The sequence below is a fragment of the Brachypodium distachyon genome, chromosome 2 (genome assembly GCF_000005505.3).
Source record: "Brachypodium distachyon strain Bd21 chromosome 2, Brachypodium_distachyon_v3.0, whole genome shotgun sequence".
Classification (NCBI taxonomy): Eukaryota; Viridiplantae; Streptophyta; class Magnoliopsida; order Poales; family Poaceae; genus Brachypodium; species Brachypodium distachyon.
Genome location: NC_016132.3, coordinates 27270935 through 27291021, shown reverse-complemented (window position 1 = coordinate 27291021; position 20087 = coordinate 27270935). Strand labels below are relative to the sequence as shown.

Here is a 20087-nt window from a genome sequence, read left to right as displayed (position 1 = left end):
CAAACCTTACATCGTACTCCCTCTGTTGCTAAGCAGGCGAGGGAACAAGATAATGTTTTCCTTCATGCCAAACAGCCCTGAGTTCCTCGCATCCTGGCCCTTTACCTGCTTGATTGCTCATATGTGATTTGTGGCCCATTTTCTTCCTATTATGCCCAAATTTTCGTGGAATCGAAACCTTTGACATGTGTAACCCAAACATTGCTCAAATTTCGGAGCTATACCGCCCCCACCCCATCTCTCGGCCTCACATCTGGTGGAGGAAGGACTAGCGGCCGGCCCCGATATTATTCTTCTCCACCCCGCTCGCTCCATCCTTCCCGGACAACCCTTACTTCTATTATTTGTCCACCGGTGAATCGCAATCCTTTGGTCTACATGGTTATATGAATAAACTTTAAGGAAACAATCGACCGCCACCTGCTGGCTTGCTGGCCCTCTAATATGACACGCATATATATATCAATGGTAATGTTCGCATTCTATGTTAGAAGGTCAGTCAAACTTCTAAAAGTCGAAGTTAACAAAAATTATAGCCTTACATGTGGACAAAAAAGAGCATATGTAACAACAGAGAGTTGCAATATGAAATACATTTGATAATAACAATATTTGTTTGGTGTTGTATATATTGACTTTTTCTACAAATTATAACAAAGTTACAAATTTTGACTTAAGACAAAACTTAATGTAGAAACAGAGGAGTGGAAAGCTTACTGCTGACATGTTCGGAAAAATTGCATCTGAAGCTGCTATCACCGTCACTTTCCGCTTCAACGACGTCCTGGACAGATTCCTCGTGCCAGCAGTAGCAGTAGCGAGACAACGCGAGCGAGGGGAACACCGTATCAATTCGTCGTTCGGAGCCTTCTTCCGCCCGAATTTCTGTGTCTGTCGCTCTTCTTCCTCTCGCTCGAGTAAAACCAGTTCGCCGGAGCTCCTTTTCAAAATAAAAAAGGTCCGCCGGAGCTAATGGCGACGCCGGCGTACTCCCAGCCCGCCTCGCCGCCGGTGATACCCGGAACAGTGGCAGTGGCTGCGTGCTTTGCCATGGCCGTCTCCTATGTCGCCGTTCTCTACGCCCCCACGGTCCTCCTCCGCCTCCCGCCGGCCACCTCGCTCCGCGCCTTCTTCCACCGCCGCTTCGTGTGCGCCGCCTTCTCCTCCACCGCCTCCGTCCTCGCCACTGCGTCCCTGCTCCGCGTAAGTGCCCCCCTTCTCTCCCCTCCCAAGGTTCCAACCCCTTCTAAACCCTAGCTTTTGGTATTCGGACGGGATCCCCTAACCAGCCTGGCTACCTCCTACTCTCTTCCCAGTTATGGAGCCCCAGCAACACTTCTAAGGCCCTCGCGGTGTTTGGCATCCGTCATGATCACTTGGTAATCAAAGCGATATCTCTAGCATCATCATTTATTTTTTCTGTCTGTAGTAATAGAGTAAGAAGTGTTGAGTTATTTATACTTGGACTGAAATGCTGGTGCTGGATCAGCTTGAGGCAGTAGTGATTCCACTTCTCCTTACATCCCTAGTGTATGCTGGATCCTTCGTCGCAAGACTCTCGGTTATGTCAAGCTGGTGTGGCAGGGATGATGGTGAGGAGGGCATCAGCTGCACAGAGAAGCTTGCTCGCTGGATGCAAACCTCCTTGCAAGATGTAATGGTGTGGCGGAACTACATAGTGGTTTGTTCTGATTCCATTTCATACTATTGTTTCACATTCCTTAGCACATGTTTTGGAAATTTCACAGAATAGTACTGTAGAAGGGAACGAGGGTTGTTGATTGAGCATCTACTTGTACGACTAAATAATCAGCTTCCATTTCATGTCTGCAAGCTGTAGCCTTCAGAATGCAAGCAGATCCATGAATTAATGATGATAGGGATCAAATAAGCCATGCAACACAATTGTATCTCATGCGGAAGGCCAATTATTGGTGCCTAAAACTAATTTGAAACACCAAGGACGAGGAGTATAATGACTTCTGTTGCCCATGGCCCCTACTGGCTCCCTTCTCCATCTGCCACTGTATTATTGTTACCACTGAGCAGTGAGAACAAAATGTCATTTCTATTTTGATGATGTTATTTGAGGATGATCTTTTGGCCAGGCACCATTTACAGAGGAGCTGGTTTTCAGGGCGTGCATGATACCTCTTCTTCTGTGTGGAGGATTCAAAATGTCTTACATTATATTTCTGAGTCCAGTCTTCTTCAGCTTAGGTAAATAGGTATAATATTGCACCAAATTTTCACTCGAGAACCAACCTGGCACATATCCTTTAGCTCATGTTATGTCATTTGTCCTTTGCTAACTTGCAATTGATGTATCAGTTCAGAACTGCTGCATGACTGCATTCAGTTTTACCTGTATGTTTATGGTCAGTCTTCTTAATAATAACTGGGCCTTTCTGTTGACAGCACACTTAAACCATTTGTTTGAACTACACCAACAAGGATGCAATTTTGTGAGATCTTTACTGATTGTAGGTATTTTTCTTGCACTGTCTGGTTTTCTCCTTTAATGTAGTATAATCTTCCTGTAACTTTATTGCCACTGTCTGGAATTAAGGAAAATCGTAATATCTTAGTTCATCAGTTTGTTTCTGCTAGTGATATAACTGTTCCTTTTAGAGTGCCCCAATGTGTTCCATATGGCTATACCTGTAAGGCTGTAAGCCTGTAACTTCTTGAATTTGGTTTTGGTACATTTCAATGTCCTACCAAAATGAAGCAGTCATTCGTATCAGCACCTCTGTTATTTCCTTACCTTTTATTTAGTCACATCATAATCTCAAAATTCTCCTGTTAAACATTGCAACATCATTATATGCATTATTTATAGTGTGAGTAACACTGCTTATGTCCTATTGTCCACACAATTACTTGTACGTCAAATAGTGTGCTATCGATATTCTATTATGCTATTTACTTCTTATTCTTTACTTCTAGTACCGATTTACTTGCTTGCGCAATAAAATTACAGGCGCTAGAGAATCGTGATTGCTGGTACAGGTTATATTCATTAAATTACATGGACATGCTCTGACCTTTCGATATGCTCATCATATTACAACACATAGTCTTCTCGTTGTCTGTAGTTCTACTTCTATGCCTCTCTTTTAAAAAAAATTGCTCCACTTGTTCAACTTTGTTTAAGAGATTGTGTAATTACTTTGTTTGACCAAATGCGAACACCTTTTGCTTCACTTGTTTGATTTGCCATAACTTCTTCTCTTCCATTCTCAGGTATCCAGTTAGGCTACACCGTAATTTTTGGGTGGTATGCAGCTTTTTTGTTCATCCGGACAGGTCTTACTGTTTCCTTTTTTGTTTGAAATTAGAAAATTGTGCACTTTTTTTACAGCTATATTGTTGATGGTTGCTGTTGTGTCTTCCTTTATGTACTCCTTTTCCAATTGGATCTAACATTTGACATTTCTAATTTTTCCTATTTAAGGAAGTAGCTTTGCTTGTGGTTAGTCCTAGTTCATGCTGGCTCGAATACTAGTCATAACTCATAATAGCGTTCAAAGTATGGACCTCTATAATGTTCTGAGATTTGTAGTGCTTAGTCCCATATTGCTAAAGCAAGGTTGGTTTAGTCCCATATTGGTAAGGCTAGCAGCGAGGAGAAGGGAACATATAAGGTCCTATTCTTGCCCTTCCTTAACTTGGACGCATGGCATGATAGAACTATGGTTAAATACAGACTCTGTTGCGTACATTCACGTGCTTCTTGTGAAAATTTGCATGACTGGCTAGGACATGGCGCCACATGGCAGACCAAGTCCATTTTATTTTGCTAAACTGTGCTTCGGTCTGGTAATTCAAATAGAATGCGATTTAAACATTTGAATTGGAGACATAAATTGGGTTGATTCTATGAATTACTACTTGCGAGTGGGCGATTGAACTAACTTATATGACCAATATGTTATGGCTCTTGATTATAGCAGTTTCTGTGAGCTAATGCTGAGTGCATGAGGAGTTGAGGATCAGGAAACGACCAAGAATGTGCTGGACCAAATTTTCGCCTTGCATTCCTTCTTCATCTTTGTTAATTGTGCCTAGAAGCTGCACTGTTACACTACTAAACTTAACCGTCCCTTCTTGTTGTGGACCGAGGAGTTAGAATAGCCAAACCATTGCTGCAGAGATCCTCTGCATGGAGTGACAATAAGCTTGCTGGGTAGTGACTTCCACTTACTGCTTGATGTGTCCTCTACATCCGGGGTGTTCAAAAACTGCATTGCTTTCCTTTTGGCATGAACCCTGCAAGTTGTTGAATTATCCTGTTGAAGAGGTTACAATGGGGCTGGTGCCAAAAACAAAGCATTACAGATGCAGCGCGTGTTCACATGGAATTCGCTTCCCCGAAACTTAACCTAGGAGTACTATTTTGATTCAATCACCCATTATTAATTGACAGAGTTAATCTGAATGGAAGCTTGTAATTCAACCGTTTTAATTGCGTTCAATTTAAACTAACAGTGATGCATGGTTCAACAAGAAAGAGGGTTGGGAAGCGGAGTGAGTTACCGTTGTCCAGATCGACCACAGACCCAAAAGGAGTGCAAAATCGAGGAAAGAAGGGTGCTAACTGCTAAGAGGTGGGAAACCTAGCCCTGGATTTCTTTCTTCCGGAGGACCTAGAGATTTATGCCGGACACTAAAAGTAGGCTTATATGTGTAGTGCACTATATGACTTGAAGTCCTGCAGCATGCCTTCGTAAATACCCTGTTTTGTAGGCCTGACTAGTTTATTAGTCAGTGAGTAGTCAGCGACTAGTCACCTAGCCAGTTGGGAGGCGACTTGACTTGACTCGTCGACTTGTAAACCTTGGTTGTATGGTTGAGAATGTGCCACAAAATGTATTTCCCTTGAGATTCTAAAATGCTTGGTTTGCTAAATAGTGATACAAAAGAAATTTTGTAAAACTACTCGGTAATATATGGTTTTGATAAATTTACTCAAGTACTCTTTTCGCTTATGGCTTGTGAGCTGGCTTAAAAAAAGCATGAGATTTTACTTGTATGAAGTGCCATTATGTGCCATTGGTAACGGGTAACATGCTGAATGGTTTAGCTAGTTCATATGTTTGACTGGAAGTGTATTTTAGTTTTGTCTTATTAAATTTGTCATATTGATCAACTTGCAGGTAATCTTGTGTCTCCTATTGTTGCTCATATATTTTGTAACATGATGGGTTTGCCTGTTTTCTCATCGACGCAAACAAGAGGTGTGTATATAATGTTTTCTCTGAAGAAAAGAGAGTCATGAAGCTGTAAAATATGCCCAACTTCTTACATTGGGTTGCCTGGTGTTTTTTGTCCCAGGAATGGCTTCGCTGGCATTTCTGGTGGGTTCAATATCCTTCTTTTGTGTCCTTTTCCCTGCTACGAGTCCAAGACTATACAACACACGATTAGATGGATGCAGTTGCTGGCATGGTTACTGCAGATGGAGCGGAATCGGTACAGAACAGCATGTAGGCAATATTACATACTTCGTTCCTGTGGCTGAGATGAAGTAACTAGAAAGAAATGAATTACCAATGGGGCAATGGATTGTATATTTGAATGACCGTTAGGTAGGCACAAACTTCTAAAAGATCTTTTCCTCGTTTCTTTCACTATTGTAACATATCGGAAGCAGGTAGTTTGCCGTTCCCTTGATAGCATCCAACTTTTGTTTCGCTGGAAGGACTTATCGGAAGTTGCAATCCTATGGCATTTCAAAGTTCAAAGTATATATGGTCTCAAGATGTAGTTTAATTCTATAGAATCTGCTTTGAACCGTGCAAAGTGCAGAATACATTTTTACAACATGCAAGTTTGTGTTGTATTTGGCGACTGTCCCAGGCTGCGGTACACTGCAGTGCCAAGGAGGCCTAGTGTGCCATGAAGACTGTCACTCCGAGAAAGTTTGTTTGGGCTACTTGCAAATATGCCAGGCATAAGCGTAGGTCCATTGTCATCTTTCCACTTGCATTAGAGGTCACCACAAGGATGCTCCCGGAACTATGGCACATGAACAAAAAGTTTTATGCCCAAATTTAATGCAAATATTTGGTCTGTGTCGTGAATAGACTTGATATGAATATGCTGGTAAAATAACACTCCGTATAAATATTGATATTCAAAATATTGTTCATGATAACTGTGCTGATTTTTTTTTTCACCCGACCAATCTAATAACTTCCAATTTGTCATGAATAAAAGTGGAGTAGAAGTTTGGCATCATAGATTCTATAAAACATAATCCTTTTTTTTAGAACAGAGGATATACCTCCGGCTTCATTAAAGGAAACCATGAGTGTCTTACATAAATATCCCAATAAAACAGTGCTGGAAATACCTCTGGACACAACAGACAACTCAGCATTTTAACAGAACAGCTGCAGTGCCGTTGCTCCCACCATGAACAGCTCCCTAATGAAGCAAATTCAAACTACTACAACCTCAGACTACAGCTAAGAAACCAGAGAGAGCTAAGGCGTGGATCCACTGCATGACATCTCCTATCGCCACCTGAAAGCTTATGTTGTCAGATGAAGCGACACCGGAGCCCAGCCCAACGAGCGATGGAAGACTTCAGCCGAGACTCGCCACAGCTGCCGCGAGCCGCCATGAAGCACCTCCTTCAAATCGCCTTTCTGCAGACCAGCCCAGTAATCAATGGTTGAGCAAATTACAAACATGACAGCAGACGGATCATTCGGCCATTTGTTCTGAAAACAGGCATCGTTGCGTGTTTTCCAAATGATCCAAAGTATAGCCGCTACCCCAACTGAAATCAGCTTGCGCACACGCCCAGTGAATTGCAACAACCAAGTATCGAACAGATCATGTACTGAGCAGGGGGTTCGCAAGAAGTTAAAGCAAACCTGAGCGACACGCCAAATGAAACGGGCTAACGAACAGTGGAAGAATAAGTGATCAATAGTCTCTTTTCTGGCACAGAAAGGACACAGATCACTCCCCCTCCCCCCTCTTTGTTTAAGCACATCCCTAGTCAAGATACTCTCCTTGCTAACAAGCCAAAGGAAGACCTTAATCTTTAAAGGAATTTTGATTTTCCATAAGAAGCTATAAGGAAAAGGAACCTTTGCTCTTTTCAGTGACCTATACAAAGAGCCAACTGAAAAAGTGCCGCGGGCCTCCAGTTTCCAAAACAACTTATCTTTTCTGGCAGACAGAGAAACTAAACTACAGCTACTCTTAAGGGCCTCCCACTGTCTGAGAGTGTCACCCACCAGCGTGCGTCTAAATCTAATAACATTCCATCCTTCAGTGAACACTCTATGCGCAGAGATATCAGTACTAAAGGTAAGATTAAACAATCTGGGAAACTGAACGGCAAAAGGTTTACCTCCCCACCAATCATCCTCCCAAAATCTGATTCTCTTTCCATTACCAACTATTCTTCTACAAAAACTCAGGAAAATGTCTCTAACATGCAAAATACCAGTCCAGAAATGTGAATCTCCTTGCCTGGGAGATATTTGAGATAGTAGCTTGCCTTTGCAATACTTCCTTCTCAAAATTTTCTGCCACAGGCCTGAGGAGTTCTCAAGCTTCCAAATCCACTTACAAAGCAAACAAAAATTCATTGTTTCCAGATCATTCACACCCAAACCCCCTTGATTTTTTGGTTGACAAACAGAAGGCCAATTAACCAGGTGGATTTTCTTTTGATCTACCCCTTCCTGCCACAACATCCTTTTCCTAAATAAGTCTATTCTTTTAATCACCCCTTTAGGCATTTCCGGAAAAGACATCAAAAAATTAGGAATGGAGCTCATGCAGGAATTGATAAGAACAATCCTTCCACCTCTAGATAACATCTTGCTTTGCCAACTGGCAAGTCTTCCTTCAACCCTATCCTCTATTGATTTCCACTCTTTATTAGTAAGTCTTTTAAAACTCAAAGGCACCCCTAAGTATCTAAAAGGGAAAGTACCCAATTTGCAAGTAAAAATCTCTTCAAGCTGGCATCCTATGTCTATTGCATTCCCCAAACAGTATAAATCACTCTTGTGAAAACTAATCTTAAGTCCAGACATCTGCTCACATTTCCGGAAAAGACATCAAAAAATTAGGAATGGAGCTCATGCAGGAATTGATAAGAACAATCCTTCCACCTCTAGATAACATCTTGCCTTGCCAACTGGCAAGTCTTCCTTCAACCCTATCCTCTATTGATTTCCACTCTTTATTAGCAAGTCTTTTAAAACTCAAAGGCACCCCTAAGTATCTAAAAGGGAAAGTACCCAATTTGCAAGTAAAAATCTCTTCAAGCTGGCATCCTATGTCTATTGCATTCCCCAAACAGTATAAATCACTCTTGTGAAAATTAATCTTAAGTCCAGACATCTGCTCAAACAAACAAAGTAAAAATTTCAGATTTCTTGCACTTTCTAAATCTGCATTCAGCATAAAAATAGTGTCATCTGCATATTGCAGAATGACACAACCACCAGGAACTAAATGGTCTGCCATGCCCTTAATCAAATCTTGCCTTTTAGCATCATTGACTAACACAGTTAAAGCATCAACAGCTAAGTTAAAGAGAATGGGGGACAAGGGATCTCCCTGCCTCACCCCTTGATAAGTTCTAAAATAAGGCCCTACCACATCATTTACTTTAACTGCCACCTTACCTCCCTTAACAAAGCTCATTACACACTTTATCCATTCACAGGAAAAAACTTTTTGTTGCATCACTTTTTCCAAAAAATTCCAATCAACCTTGTCATATGCTTTCTCAAAGTCAACCTTAAAAACGATCCCAGGCAAATTAAATCTATACACCTCATTCAGAATTTCATGTAAAATAACTACTCCATCTAATATATATCTTCCTCTAATAAATGCAGTTTGCGCCTCATCTATGATCTCATCAGCAAGCTCAATCAGTCTATTGTTTCCAACTTTAGTTAAAAAATTTAAACTGACATTCAAGAGACAAATTGGCCTAAATTTCTGGATAATATCAGCATCTGGTGTTTTAGGTACCAGTGAGATAATTCCATAGTTTAGCCTACTCACATCAAGATTACCTACAACCAAATCATCAAAGAGATCTTTCAGAGAAAATTTAATAACATGCCAGAATCTTTGGTAAAATTCAATGGGAAAACCATCTGGGCCATGTGCCTTATTCTTTTCCATAGAAAAAACCACATTTTCAATCTCATCTAAAGAAAAAGCCTCTAACAAGCGTTTATTCTCAGCTGCACTAATTGTTCTTTCAAAATTAAGAGAAACAGAGATGTCAGATGGAGTCCTACTGCCAAATAACTTTTTGTAAAAGTCAGTTATATGAGCAGTCAGCACAGCCTGATCTGAGACAAGAACACCCGCAATAAGAAGGCTAGAAATTCTATTTTACCTCCTTCGACCACTTGCTTTAGCCATAAAAAATTTGGTATTTCCATCCCCAAAAAGAAGCTCCTGCTCTTTTGCTCTCTGCCACCACTTTACATCATTTTCTTTATCAATTTCTTTCAATCTATATTTAAGAAAACCTCTGAACTCCCAATCTGGAGCAGTAAGACCAAAAGTCTCACTAAATCTATCAATCAAGTCAATTTGAGCAAGTATTTCTTTTTTCTCCTTCTTATACAAACCTTCTACATTTCTATTCCATCCTTTCAACCTTCTCCTAAGCAACCTCAGTCTAAACTGCCAAGCATCTAAACTACTGAGATTACTCGCATCAATAGTCCATACCTCTCTAACAAGAACTTCTAATTCAGGTCTTAAAAGCCAACACAATTCAAATTTAAAAGAAGCAGCAACAAAACCACCACTCCCAGTATCAACTAATAAAGGAGTATGGTCAGACAATTCTCTCACCAAAGCACAAACAGATACTAATGGGAACATTTCTTCCCAATCTATACTCATCAAGCATCTAACTAATTTCTGGAATAAAGGATCCTCATGATCATTCGACCATGTAAACATCCTATTTCCCAGTTCCAGATCAATCAAGTCCAGGCTCTCAATTACCGCATTCAAAACATTAGACCATCTGCCTAGCCCCCAGGTTTATTCCTCTCTCCAGCATGACTAATAATATTAAAATCCCCCCCAATGAAATAGGGACCAGTGCAAGCTCTGCAAAATGTGACAAATTCCAAAAGGAAAGCTTATTTTCCATCAGGTTGAGCATCACCATACACAACTAGGAAAGACCACATCATTTGACTTGGTTTATGGAACACCTCTACCTTTAAAATATAAACACCTTTCTCTACTGCAACAACATCAAATTCAGATTCTCTTACTCCAAACAAAATACCTCCAGATCTTCCAGCAGCAGGCACCCAGTTCCAAATAAACTGAGTCCCCCCCCCCCCTGAATGGACTGGATCAAAAAAATCATCAAAGTCTACTCTAATTGTTTCCTGAATGCCCACAAAATCTAGCTTATGTCCAAACTCTCTAATAAATTTTCTTTTACTATTCCCCCCAATCCCCCTACAATTCCAAAATAAACCTTTCATAATCAAATTCTCCTGGCTCTCCTACCCCTACCCCTAGCAACAGGTTTTACACTAAAACATTCAGAAGCTACCCCCTTTTTCTTCTTTCTGGCACTATGAGCAAAAACTCTGGGAGATAACTCACCCTCATCCTCATCAATAGTAAATCATCCAGTTCCCCTACCAGTTCCTGGAATTGGTCAGTCACAACAGCAGAGGGCTGTTCTGTCAATATCTCATGAACTGGTGATGAAGAGGTCTGTGCTGCCTGCAAATACATATCTAAACCTACTCTGTTCTAGGCATTTAATAGCATCTAAAGAAGCAGAAACACTATTCAAATTATCACCTAAATTCACATTCAACTTACTAGCAAAGCTAAATAAATCAGCATGAGAAGATTCTAAAACTGAGTTTGTAGTATGCATACCTTTGGGTATTTCCAGGTTCCTCACTCTTGCATTACGAATAGCTCTATCTTCCACCTTGTCATCAGTTGTCCCCAGCCTCTCCAATCTCAAGCTTCTTCTCAGGTCCCCTTCCTTGGCATCTTCTTCTTCACCCCCAGCTTCATTCTCAGCTCCCAACACTTCATCTCCCTCCTCATCAGATTGTTGAATTTCCATCAGAGCCAATGGGGCACCTTGAACACCCATTACTTTAGTAGCAAAGGAAGCTCCAGATCCATCCTCCCCACTCAGACTTGGTAAAGATTTACTGCCCCCTCCATCAGAACCATAATCCTGTTTTTTTTAGGGAACATAATCCATTTCTGAACGGAGGCAGTGTCAGGAAGCAATTGATCTACAATACATGATAAAGCTTTGCTCGTGGAAGAGCACTAGACACTCCACATTTAATCTTTTGAACCTCAGCTGGACGTGGACACGACACACAGAACACACGCCGAAAAACACTGCAACGTGACGTACGTAATCTAACAATCGAACGGCAAACCAAGTCCCTTCCTTCCCACCACCGAAGAAGCAGCCACGGCACCGGCGCCAGTGGGGATTATACCGTCAAGAGCACGGTGATCAGGCGCGCGGCGGCGCTGCCGTGTGGTGCCCCTGGCCGTCGTCGTCGCAGTAGCCCTTGAGCATGTCCCCTTCCTCCGGGGTTAACCCGATGACGGACAGCATGGCGTCGGCGGCCCAACAGAGCCGTTCGATGGCGCGGACGGCGCGGCAGCAGCCAGGACCCAGGTACGCCTCGCCGTTGAGGAAGAAGAGGACGATCTCCCCCGTGCACGACCTGATCTCCATCAGCGATTCCCAGCAGTACTGCTGCTGCCCCTCGCCGCCGCCCAGCCGCTCCGCGAGGCCCGCTGCTGCAAGGAAGACCGGTCCTTCCGCCGCCGCTGTCATCACCGTTGTCGTCGTTGGTGGCTGAGCGCCTGCCGACACGGTGTCGACCGCGAGCAACACCACCGCCAGGAGCGACACGGGGAGGGAAGCGCGGGGAGAAGCCATGGAGGACGGTGATGCCATGCTCCTGAATCTTGGTTGGCGATATAGTGGGCGAGAACGATGCTGATGAATGGGTGGACATCGTGTATGTTTATACAAGAGGCGAGTAGTAACGCTCAGGTAAGCGAAAGGGTTTAATTAAGTTTCAACTCAGAACGTCGTGGGAGGGCCATGTTAGTGACCCTAATCAATACGGCGACGGGGCTCGGGGGAGGGCAGCCGGCGGTGGCCAACCCTAGGGAGGAGAATACTAAGAGACCTGTCGCTCGTTCAGCCCAAAAAAATCATATTCATTCCTATGACACATGCCCATCAAACCATCTAACAGGTGTTAACGAAAATAAACCAATCATCTTCCTGTGCTTATTTGTGAAGGAGATCGAGGTGCTAGTTAGGCATCCGTCTAGTATAAATAAACATCACTGCTTAAAAAGACCGGTTAATTTTTTTAAGCAACTATCTAAATATCTTGCATTGTACATACTCATCGCTGGTCAATTATCTTGTAATCCCGTTGTTCTTTTCCTTTCCTCTCACTATGATTCCCACGTGATGCTTTGAGATTAAATATAAAAAGTTTTGGCTTTGTCCTGAGTCAAACTTCTTAAATTTGACCAAATTTATTGAATAGTAACATATAACGCGAAGTATCTGGTGAAAACCACCTCTACGATGCAAACTGTGAAAACTCTAAAAATTTCAAAAAATTCTCACAAAAATCACAAGTGTTAGAAAAGTGATGTTTTATATATGTGTAAAATTTCAAGTCCAACTTCAATTTTGTTTGGTAGCGGTGAAAAAAACAAATTCTGCATGAATAGTGGTCTTTCAGTGTTCAACACTATTCATTTTAAATTTCTCTTTTTAATTCCTTCCAAATGCTTTTGATTTTGAACTTGAAATTTTGCAGGTTTGTAGAACATCACACTCCCAACATATGGTATTTTTGTAGAATTTTTTTAAAACTTGTAAACATGGTTTTTATTGAGTTTGCACTGTTTGCACCGAATGAGAATTTTCACCGGATACTTCGCCTACATATAAAATATTAAATAAGTATACCGATCTGAAATTTTAAATGAATATACATATGAAATATTGTGTCAATTTTAATAAACTAATTTAGAGTTGAACATGTTGTCAGATTTTTCTAGAAATTAAATTAAATTTTAAGAAAATAATATATGAAAGTGGTACTTATTGATCCACTCTTTCGTGGTTGGAAAAGATTGCTCGGAGCTTTAGAGCATCTCCAATGGAAGATCTCAAAGTTATCCTAAATGTGCTTTTGCAGAATATGGACATTTTGGCCCCTAAAATCAACCTCAAACGGCATAGCCAAACAAACAAAGTGTCTTATTTGTCCGGCCAGCTCCCCCGAACTAGCTGGTGATGAGACATTGGTCGGGTGTCCTCTTCTAGTCCGCTCCGGACCCACAAGAGGATATGGGAAAGGAGAGAAGAAAAGAAAAAGTAAAGAAAAAATAACAGGAAAGGAACTCGAGGGATGTTGTTGGATAGGGACGAACACGGGGTGGACACGTGTCCACTGCCTCCGATATGGACAAAAATCAAACATTTACAGACAAAATGTGGGGATCTACTGGATATGTTCTTAGTAGCCCAACATACCCGCGAAAAAGCAAATCAAGTGCATAAGAGATGCGGCGCATCACAACCCCACTGCCGAGTGCAGCTTCCTGAGTACGGATATGGGTATTCAACAAAACTATATTGGTCACTCAAAAATGGAGAAATGCCAGACCGACGAGGCAAAAAGATGAAGTAGTGCACAAATTTTAGACTTCATCCCATCTCGACCTACCCAGTGTTACTGTGCAACCAGTAAGCACCATAAAATGTTTCAACAAGCTTAAGAAACAGCTTTAAACATGTTGACAATGCAGACACACAATAGCCCACATCTTCAGCAAACAGCTTGTTGGACAGAAAAAGGAAAAACTATCACATTTGGTTGACAAATCGTGCGTTTGTCGGGTAATAAATTTGGTAAAATAGTGGCAAGTCAGAAACATATTTCAACATGAACTGTGATTCGAAGGAAATGGCACATTGGCTGATTTCTCCCCTTGATTCCTAAGTACTAATTCCTTCTGGACTAAATGCCTAGTTGATTCTTGCTGCAAAATTGTGTGGTCATCTACAAATGGTCCTCCCTTGATGAGAAAGGTTAGGGACAAAACTTCGGTTTTTGTTTGTCTACAACAATAGTATAGGCACAAAAAGCAAAATTAACAGCACACATCCAAATTAGCTTTGACATAGTAAGCCTGCAGGGAAGACCAAGTAGATGATTCAGTTTTCAGAACAAGCAGTATTTAAAAAAAAACCATGGACTGACCATATGGAAGGGTGTATGCTTGCCTCGAGTAAAATAAGTTGTGTGAAAGCCCAAGTCATGTAAATTTATAGCTGACATAGTTACTGAACCACAACAGTTAGTTGGTTGCTTTTACAGTTAAAACTCCAGAAAATATTCACAACGGCCTCTCAAGCCCAAGGATATTACACAACACACCAACTTGTATGTATGGTTACAGCCAAGTCACTTAATTGTCAGTATACTGATTACTGAAATGCGATGGTAAATACATTTCAATCATCTTTCTGATGTAATGCACGAGGTAGACTATTACCATTCAGTGCCTTATGATACACTCTCTTCTCTGCTAACCCAACATCTGAAAGAATTAAGTTTCCCTGAAAATGGAAAGTCAAAGAGTATAACATCATTATAAGGTAGTTACATTTAACACAAAATATAAAAGATTTCAGGGACTATGATGGATTAACAAGAAATGTTGAAGGTGAGCGACCATTCCAAAACTTACTAAAGACGAATGCATACCTCTGCTGCCATTAATTTCCGTACATTATTTGCGTACAGCTTTGGATCTTCCTTTTCTTGCTCAGAAGGATGGTACACAGGCAAATGGACCACCTCTAGATAATTCGCAAATTGACAAAGGAGCAGAAACACATGGCGTGCCTGAAAGTTTCAGACACGTTAACTAATCTTAGTAACTTGTAAATGGAAAGTACCCTTTCATGTAATTAACAACTGATGATATCTGGACTTCTGCTAGAATCAGTTGGACGAACTCCAGAAAAAGTATATCATGTAACACTAAATAATCATTATGGTTGCACCTTACAAACATGACAAAATTTATCTACCAAAAATCTACGCCATCATAAGGAAACAAAACACATGGCTCAATAACTTCAAGAAAAATATCAAATCTCTCCTTAAAATTCCATTACGAACACAAAAAATAACACAGGGACAAAAGGGTAACTACATGACAGTCCACTGACGTCCTAACTTAAGTCATTAGTCAGGAATGGAATGGACTGACCAGATGGAAGTTAGGCTTGTAAGATTCTAAGATATCTGTTAGTCATTTTGACCATATTATTCTGTTGGTACTCAAGTTATAACATTACAGTCATTTTGACACGCAGTATTTACATACCCCGCATGGGCTGATGATATGAAAGTTCAGACTGTAACGTCTAACTTAAGCACAAATGCAATCAAAACAAAATGATGCCAGTCAAATGTTACTATGTTTGACCACGCATAGAACATGTTTTCCCATTGAAGGAGTTTGGAACTGACAACTACAAGTATGCACAAATTGGCGATTGATACTCACCCCAGACATAGAGTCCCATGCTGGACTAAATCTCTTGTACGGATATCTTAGAATGACTGGCTGTACTGGTGCTTTTGCAAGAAAGGCACCCGTCTTGAATGGAAGGAGATAATCCCCATTTGTAGTTGTGCCCTCTACAATGGAATACGGTCAAGTGTATAACTAAGATAAACAAATAAAAACTGCATTTCAAAAGAAGATACATGTTTGCATTATAACTTATTCCATATGTTTGGACCACAATAGATAGTTCCACAATTTTAGTTTTGAGTAAAATAATATAAAAGCAATAAATAGGTTGTACTGAATTTGAACAGATATATCATGAAATGCCCTTTCTATAAGAAAAAGACGTAAGAAAATGCAAACATAAAGCTATAGGGCCCTGATATAAAATCATATGAAACAGGTGATCAAGCAATCGAAACTCAAAGAATAGCCAAGATTTACAAATAAAATACCGATTCAACACACTGGTCTTAAATTAAGACTGGATTTAATCCCAGAAAAGAAAAACAAGATCCAAACAAGATATGATCACATAATATGTACATTTAAAAGATTTAGTGAACAAGTAAAAGTATGCTCCTAAGTCAAATAGAAAGTATTCCACAAGAAAACAAAAAATATACAGGTCATGCAAATATGCATTTCACAGATAAACTATAAAGTAGGAAATGGTTAGCTACTGTTCAGATGAAAGTTTAACAGAAGAAGAAAGAAGTGTTATTATACACAAACCAGGAAAGAGTAGCATGATTGGAGCATCTTTTTGTTGGTTAGCTCGCTGGATTCTTTCAGTTACGGCGCCTGTGTGGTTTAAATTAGAAAGCAGACAAAAAACAATATGGATTGAAGTAGGTTATGCTGTAAATCTGCTTAAAGTATATGTATATTTGAAGGGACCCAATACTGAAAAAAAAATCTTCCAATATCATCTCAGAATAGTTTAAGCTAGTTAGCTATCATCACACTTAAGATGATCACATCCAAATTATCTAAGGATGATGTCACAATAATGTGAAATGTATCACGGTCATGCAAAGATTTGTTTGATCTTTACATTTACTTAACTCTAGAAATATCAAGGGCTAAATACTCGTGTATATTATTTAGATTACCTTCCAAATCCTTTTTCCATGACTTCCCTATTTCCAAACTTCAATGTGATATTTCCAACATAAAGTTATCGATCGTTTAGTCACTACAGTGGTTCTACTAAGATATATTGAACAGATTAATAAAGCTAGTCTCTTGCTCCTGCCCCATCAATTAAAACTTTATGTGGCAATCACATGGAATCTAGTCATCTACAGTAGGTTAATTCCACTAAAATTAACTAAAACAATTGTTCAAGAATGGCAGGACCATATAGAAACGGACACCGCTATGGCTATGGATGAGATTTGCTTGTGGACACTCATCAGTTCATGAAGATATAATATATCAGTATAATAATAATCACAGTAGACATCAATATACCTGAAACACCTTTGAAATCCGATGCTTTAGACTCCCGCTGAACAAAAATACAGCCAAGGCATTTGCTGCATGATAATACAATAAATCATGTTGTGAACTTATTTACTTAAAATACAAACAATATATATTCAAACTATCTGCTAAAATAGAATGATGTAAAGCTATTTCCTAGGCAAGAACTTTAGAGAAAAAGATGAGACCATACACAGTAGAGAATGCCATTACCTTACGAGACCAACAAGGGGCAATCTGGCCACTGATCTCTTCAAGAAGGATAGTCATGTATTCATGTCAAAATCAATCCATTTTTAGGGCATGATTTAAAAAAATGAATATAAAAACATTACACCAGAACTGCATTTACCTTCGCAACAAAACTTGGGACAGAAGCTGACATGTGATAAAGAATATCCACATATGATACATGATTAGATACAATTGCCCCTGGTCTTTCCATATTTTTACACTGGTCGAGGGGCTCATCCTGAAAAAAAAAATCATCCAGTTGGATATACAACAGGCACCAAAGCAATGCATAGCTACTACTATTTTAGCAACAAATGTTAAACCCATGATCACTAATTGTTCTCTAATTGCTAGCGATATTTGCACAGGAAACGAACACACCTCATGATCATGTCATTAGTGGAAACAGCAAGCAAGTATTCACAGAAGTTTACAGTATATAGATAAAGATATGATAGGCTGACAGGATGGGCATAAGCATTATCCTCAGATATGCATCAAACCATCAACTCCATCAGACTACACAAGGGTCACAAGAATGATCAATTTGGCCTCACATAATTTGAACTGTCACACCATCCTATTCTTCCACTGCAGAGGTATCAAGCAAGCAACAGAAAATAGACACACCGCGCTGCGTCTTAGAGAACTAGAAATGGCTACCTCGGCATTGGGGAAGCGTCGGTCGTACACGTTGATCCAGTAAAACCCAAAGACGAACATCATGGCGCGTGAGAGCGCGCGGCCGCACCGCACGACCCCCTCGCGCCTCCAGCCGTTGAGCCGCGCGTACCCCTCCCCCTCGCCGCCATCCCGCTCCTCCTCCACCCAAAGCGTGCACACACGGCACACGAGATAGTAGGCGAGAAGCACGAGCAAGCCGGCCACGACTCTGAGCGGGAGGAGCACAGCCGCTGCGACGGCCAGCCGCGCCGCCTCCACAGCCCCCACGGGACCGCGGCCCATGGGCCCGTACGCATCCCGCCGCGCGTACGGAGCGTACCTCCGGTCCAGCTCCTCGAGGCTCTCCTCCGCCATCGGCGCAGTAGTCGTAGAGGCGGCGGAGGGCGAGGGGTAGGGCGCGGGGAGGAGCGGCTTGGCTGCGATCTCCTCCTCGGTGCGGATGCTGCTGTCGAGCTCGGAGAGCGCGGTGGCGTCGTCGACGGCCATGGAAGCGGAAGCGAAGGGAGAAACCCCAAACCCTAGCGAGCGATAAGGGTAGCACTAGACCGGCATGACGAGAAGAGAAACGCCGAGATTGAGGAGGAGATGGGGCGTGGAGGGATTGATGGTGGCCGGGGGGTGGACTCAGGGGTAAGACGGCGAGACGGGGGCCGGGGAGAAGGGAGGAGGAGCGTCCGATTTGAATCGGACGACAGGGACCTGCGGTGGTGACTAACCGACTAGTACTTGCTTTGCGTGGGTGCCCTTCCTGCCGTCGAACTGCTGCTGATGACCAGCGTTCTAGCAAGATCTCGCAACGTACGGTACTCTACTTTGTCCGGTGTCCGGGGATAACGGGCTGACTCTTTCTAGGTTGTTCTTTTCCAATTCAGCGGGTTTTCTTTTGTTTTGTTTTTCTGGCTTTCTTTTGTGTTCTGGACCCTGGAAGAGTAACCCACCTTCCGCTTCTAAATACACCGTATGCCATGTTCTAATAAGTCAGATTTCTTAAGATATGATCAAGTTTATTTAAAACTGTACTGCCATTTGCAATATTAAATACAATGCATTATTAAGATACATATATCTTAATAAATTAATTTAGAGTTGTAGATGTTGGTTGATTTTTCTATAAACTTAGTCAAATTTTCAGAAAAAACAACTTAGAACAAAGATAGAATACTTTATACTTAGGAATGGAGTAAATAATAGATATCATTCTGCAGTTGGAGGAGTAGCCCACTAAAAATTTCAAAAACAGTAGATATTGTTCCGGACATGACGAGAATAACCTACTGATTGTGTTGAATTTGTTGTACAACCTCGGCCAAATGATCGCAATCGTACACACAATCACATAGGTGCAAGATCGGTAGATGAACACTGTATTATAGTAGAAACTGCTCTTTTATTAATTTTCAATCTCAACAATAGTATAACAGTGTTTGGCTCTTCCTTTTATAGATTAGATGATGATGGAGAAGTACCCACTTAATATGTTATCTTCACCATGTATCCTAGCTTACAATCTTTACATCCGTCGCATAGCTTTTCATGCCAAATACGTACTCTTGCAAACTCTTGTCGTCGTAATTTGATGGTCAATAATAATGTAATCAACCTCGTTGTTCCTATGTTTCCATGAACAAGAAGAGGCCTACTTGCAGGAAACAAGAATTTTAAGGTTATCTATAATTATACACATTGAGGAATTTACAAAGATAACACAATACTTTTGCTATGCAAAAGAAACTTATACTATATAAAAATTCATAACAACTCCTACAACATAAATCTTATCTAGACTAGAAGTGTTCGCGCTCTGCTATTTTTAGAAACAATACTTACAGTATGGGTAATAAAATTCGCTCCATCTTTTTATTGTAAAATAATAACAACAGAAAATAGTCCGGGGACATTTCACTCTTCGTCTATGACGCCACAATCAGTTTTTTTTCTCTAGTGTACTTCATCTTCTTTTGCACGGTGGAAAAATCTCATATAAATAAATAGAGGGATCCCATCTAGGGTTACTAGAGACGGCCAAAGGAGAG

The 20087-nt window shown here is 41.0% G+C and overlaps 3 protein-coding genes across 5 annotated transcripts; 1 reads left to right on the top strand and 2 right to left on the bottom strand.

Moving 5' to 3' along the window:
• The first annotated feature begins 711 nt into the window (after positions 1 to 711).
• LOC100834096 (CAAX prenyl protease 2) lies at positions 712 to 5752 on the top strand. Of its 2 annotated transcripts, XR_002964055.1 has the most exons (9): positions 712 to 1203; positions 1317 to 1379; positions 1490 to 1681; positions 2109 to 2220; positions 2419 to 2487; positions 3247 to 3309; positions 4492 to 4610; positions 5160 to 5240; positions 5338 to 5394. XR_002964055.1 is itself a non-coding variant. In XM_003566292.4 (8 exons), exons 1-8 carry the CDS (start codon positions 973 to 975, stop codon positions 5532 to 5534), a joined length of 1008 nt encoding a protein of 335 aa, XP_003566340.1. In that variant the 5' UTR covers positions 732 to 972; the 3' UTR covers positions 5535 to 5752. The 2 variants fall into 2 exon arrangements, 1 of the variants encoding a protein (XP_003566340.1); XM_003566292.4 differs by lacking the exon at positions 4492 to 4610 and having other exon boundaries at positions 732 to 1203; positions 5338 to 5752.
• A 481-nt stretch (positions 5753 to 6233) lies between these two features.
• LOC106866282 (egg cell-secreted protein 1.3-like) lies at positions 6234 to 12158 on the bottom strand. The gene is made up of 2 exons (XM_024460178.1): positions 10924 to 12158; positions 6234 to 6656 (listed from the first exon to the last, which is right to left on the bottom strand). The coding sequence occupies exon 1, from the start codon at positions 11981 to 11983 to the stop codon at positions 11531 to 11533; it is 453 nt and encodes a 150-aa protein (XP_024315946.1). The 5' UTR covers positions 11984 to 12158; the 3' UTR covers positions 6234 to 6656; positions 10924 to 11530.
• A 2200-nt stretch (positions 12159 to 14358) lies between these two features.
• Positions 14359 to 18678, bottom strand: LOC100836765 (lysophospholipid acyltransferase LPEAT1). 2 transcript variants are annotated; one of them, XM_003568580.4, is made up of 8 exons: positions 18034 to 18677; positions 17489 to 17608; positions 17350 to 17387; positions 17125 to 17189; positions 16384 to 16452; positions 15643 to 15776; positions 14832 to 14972; positions 14359 to 14683 (listed from the first exon to the last, which is right to left on the bottom strand). In XM_003568580.4, the coding sequence occupies exons 1-8, from the start codon at positions 18538 to 18540 to the stop codon at positions 14579 to 14581; spliced, it is 1179 nt and encodes a 392-aa protein (XP_003568628.1). In that variant the 5' UTR covers positions 18541 to 18677; the 3' UTR covers positions 14359 to 14578. The 2 variants fall into 2 exon arrangements, with proteins under 2 accessions (XP_003568628.1, XP_010231506.1); XM_010233204.3 differs by lacking the exon at positions 16384 to 16452 and having other exon boundaries at positions 18034 to 18678.
• Positions 18679 to 20087: the final 1409 nt, after the last annotated feature.

Excerpts from the sequence above, each read along its gene's own strand:
- LOC106866282 (XM_024460178.1), bottom strand. The coding sequence starts at position 11,983 with ATGGCATCACCGTCCTCCATGGCTTCTCCCCGCGCTTCCCTCCCCGTG.
- LOC100834096 (XM_003566292.4), top strand. The coding sequence starts at position 973 with ATGGCGACGCCGGCGTACTCCCAGCCCGCCTCGCCGCCGGTGATACCC. Across the intron at positions 2,488-3,246 it reads GAGATCTTTACTGATTGTAG|GTATCCAGTTAGGCTACACC; the intron begins GTATTTTTCTTG and ends TTCCATTCTCAG. Across the intron at positions 5,241-5,337 it reads CTCATCGACGCAAACAAGAG|GAATGGCTTCGCTGGCATTT; the intron begins GTGTGTATATAA and ends TTTTTGTCCCAG.
- LOC100836765 (XM_003568580.4), bottom strand. The coding sequence starts at position 18,540 with ATGGCCGTCGACGACGCCACCGCGCTCTCCGAGCTCGACAGCAGCATC. Across the intron at positions 17,388-17,488 it reads TCCCAAGTTTTGTTGCGAAG|AGATCAGTGGCCAGATTGCC; the intron begins GTAAATGCAGTT and ends TCCTTCTTGAAG. Across the intron at positions 17,190-17,349 it reads CCCCTTGTTGGTCTCGTAAG|CAAATGCCTTGGCTGTATTT; the intron begins GTAATGGCATTC and ends ATTATCATGCAG.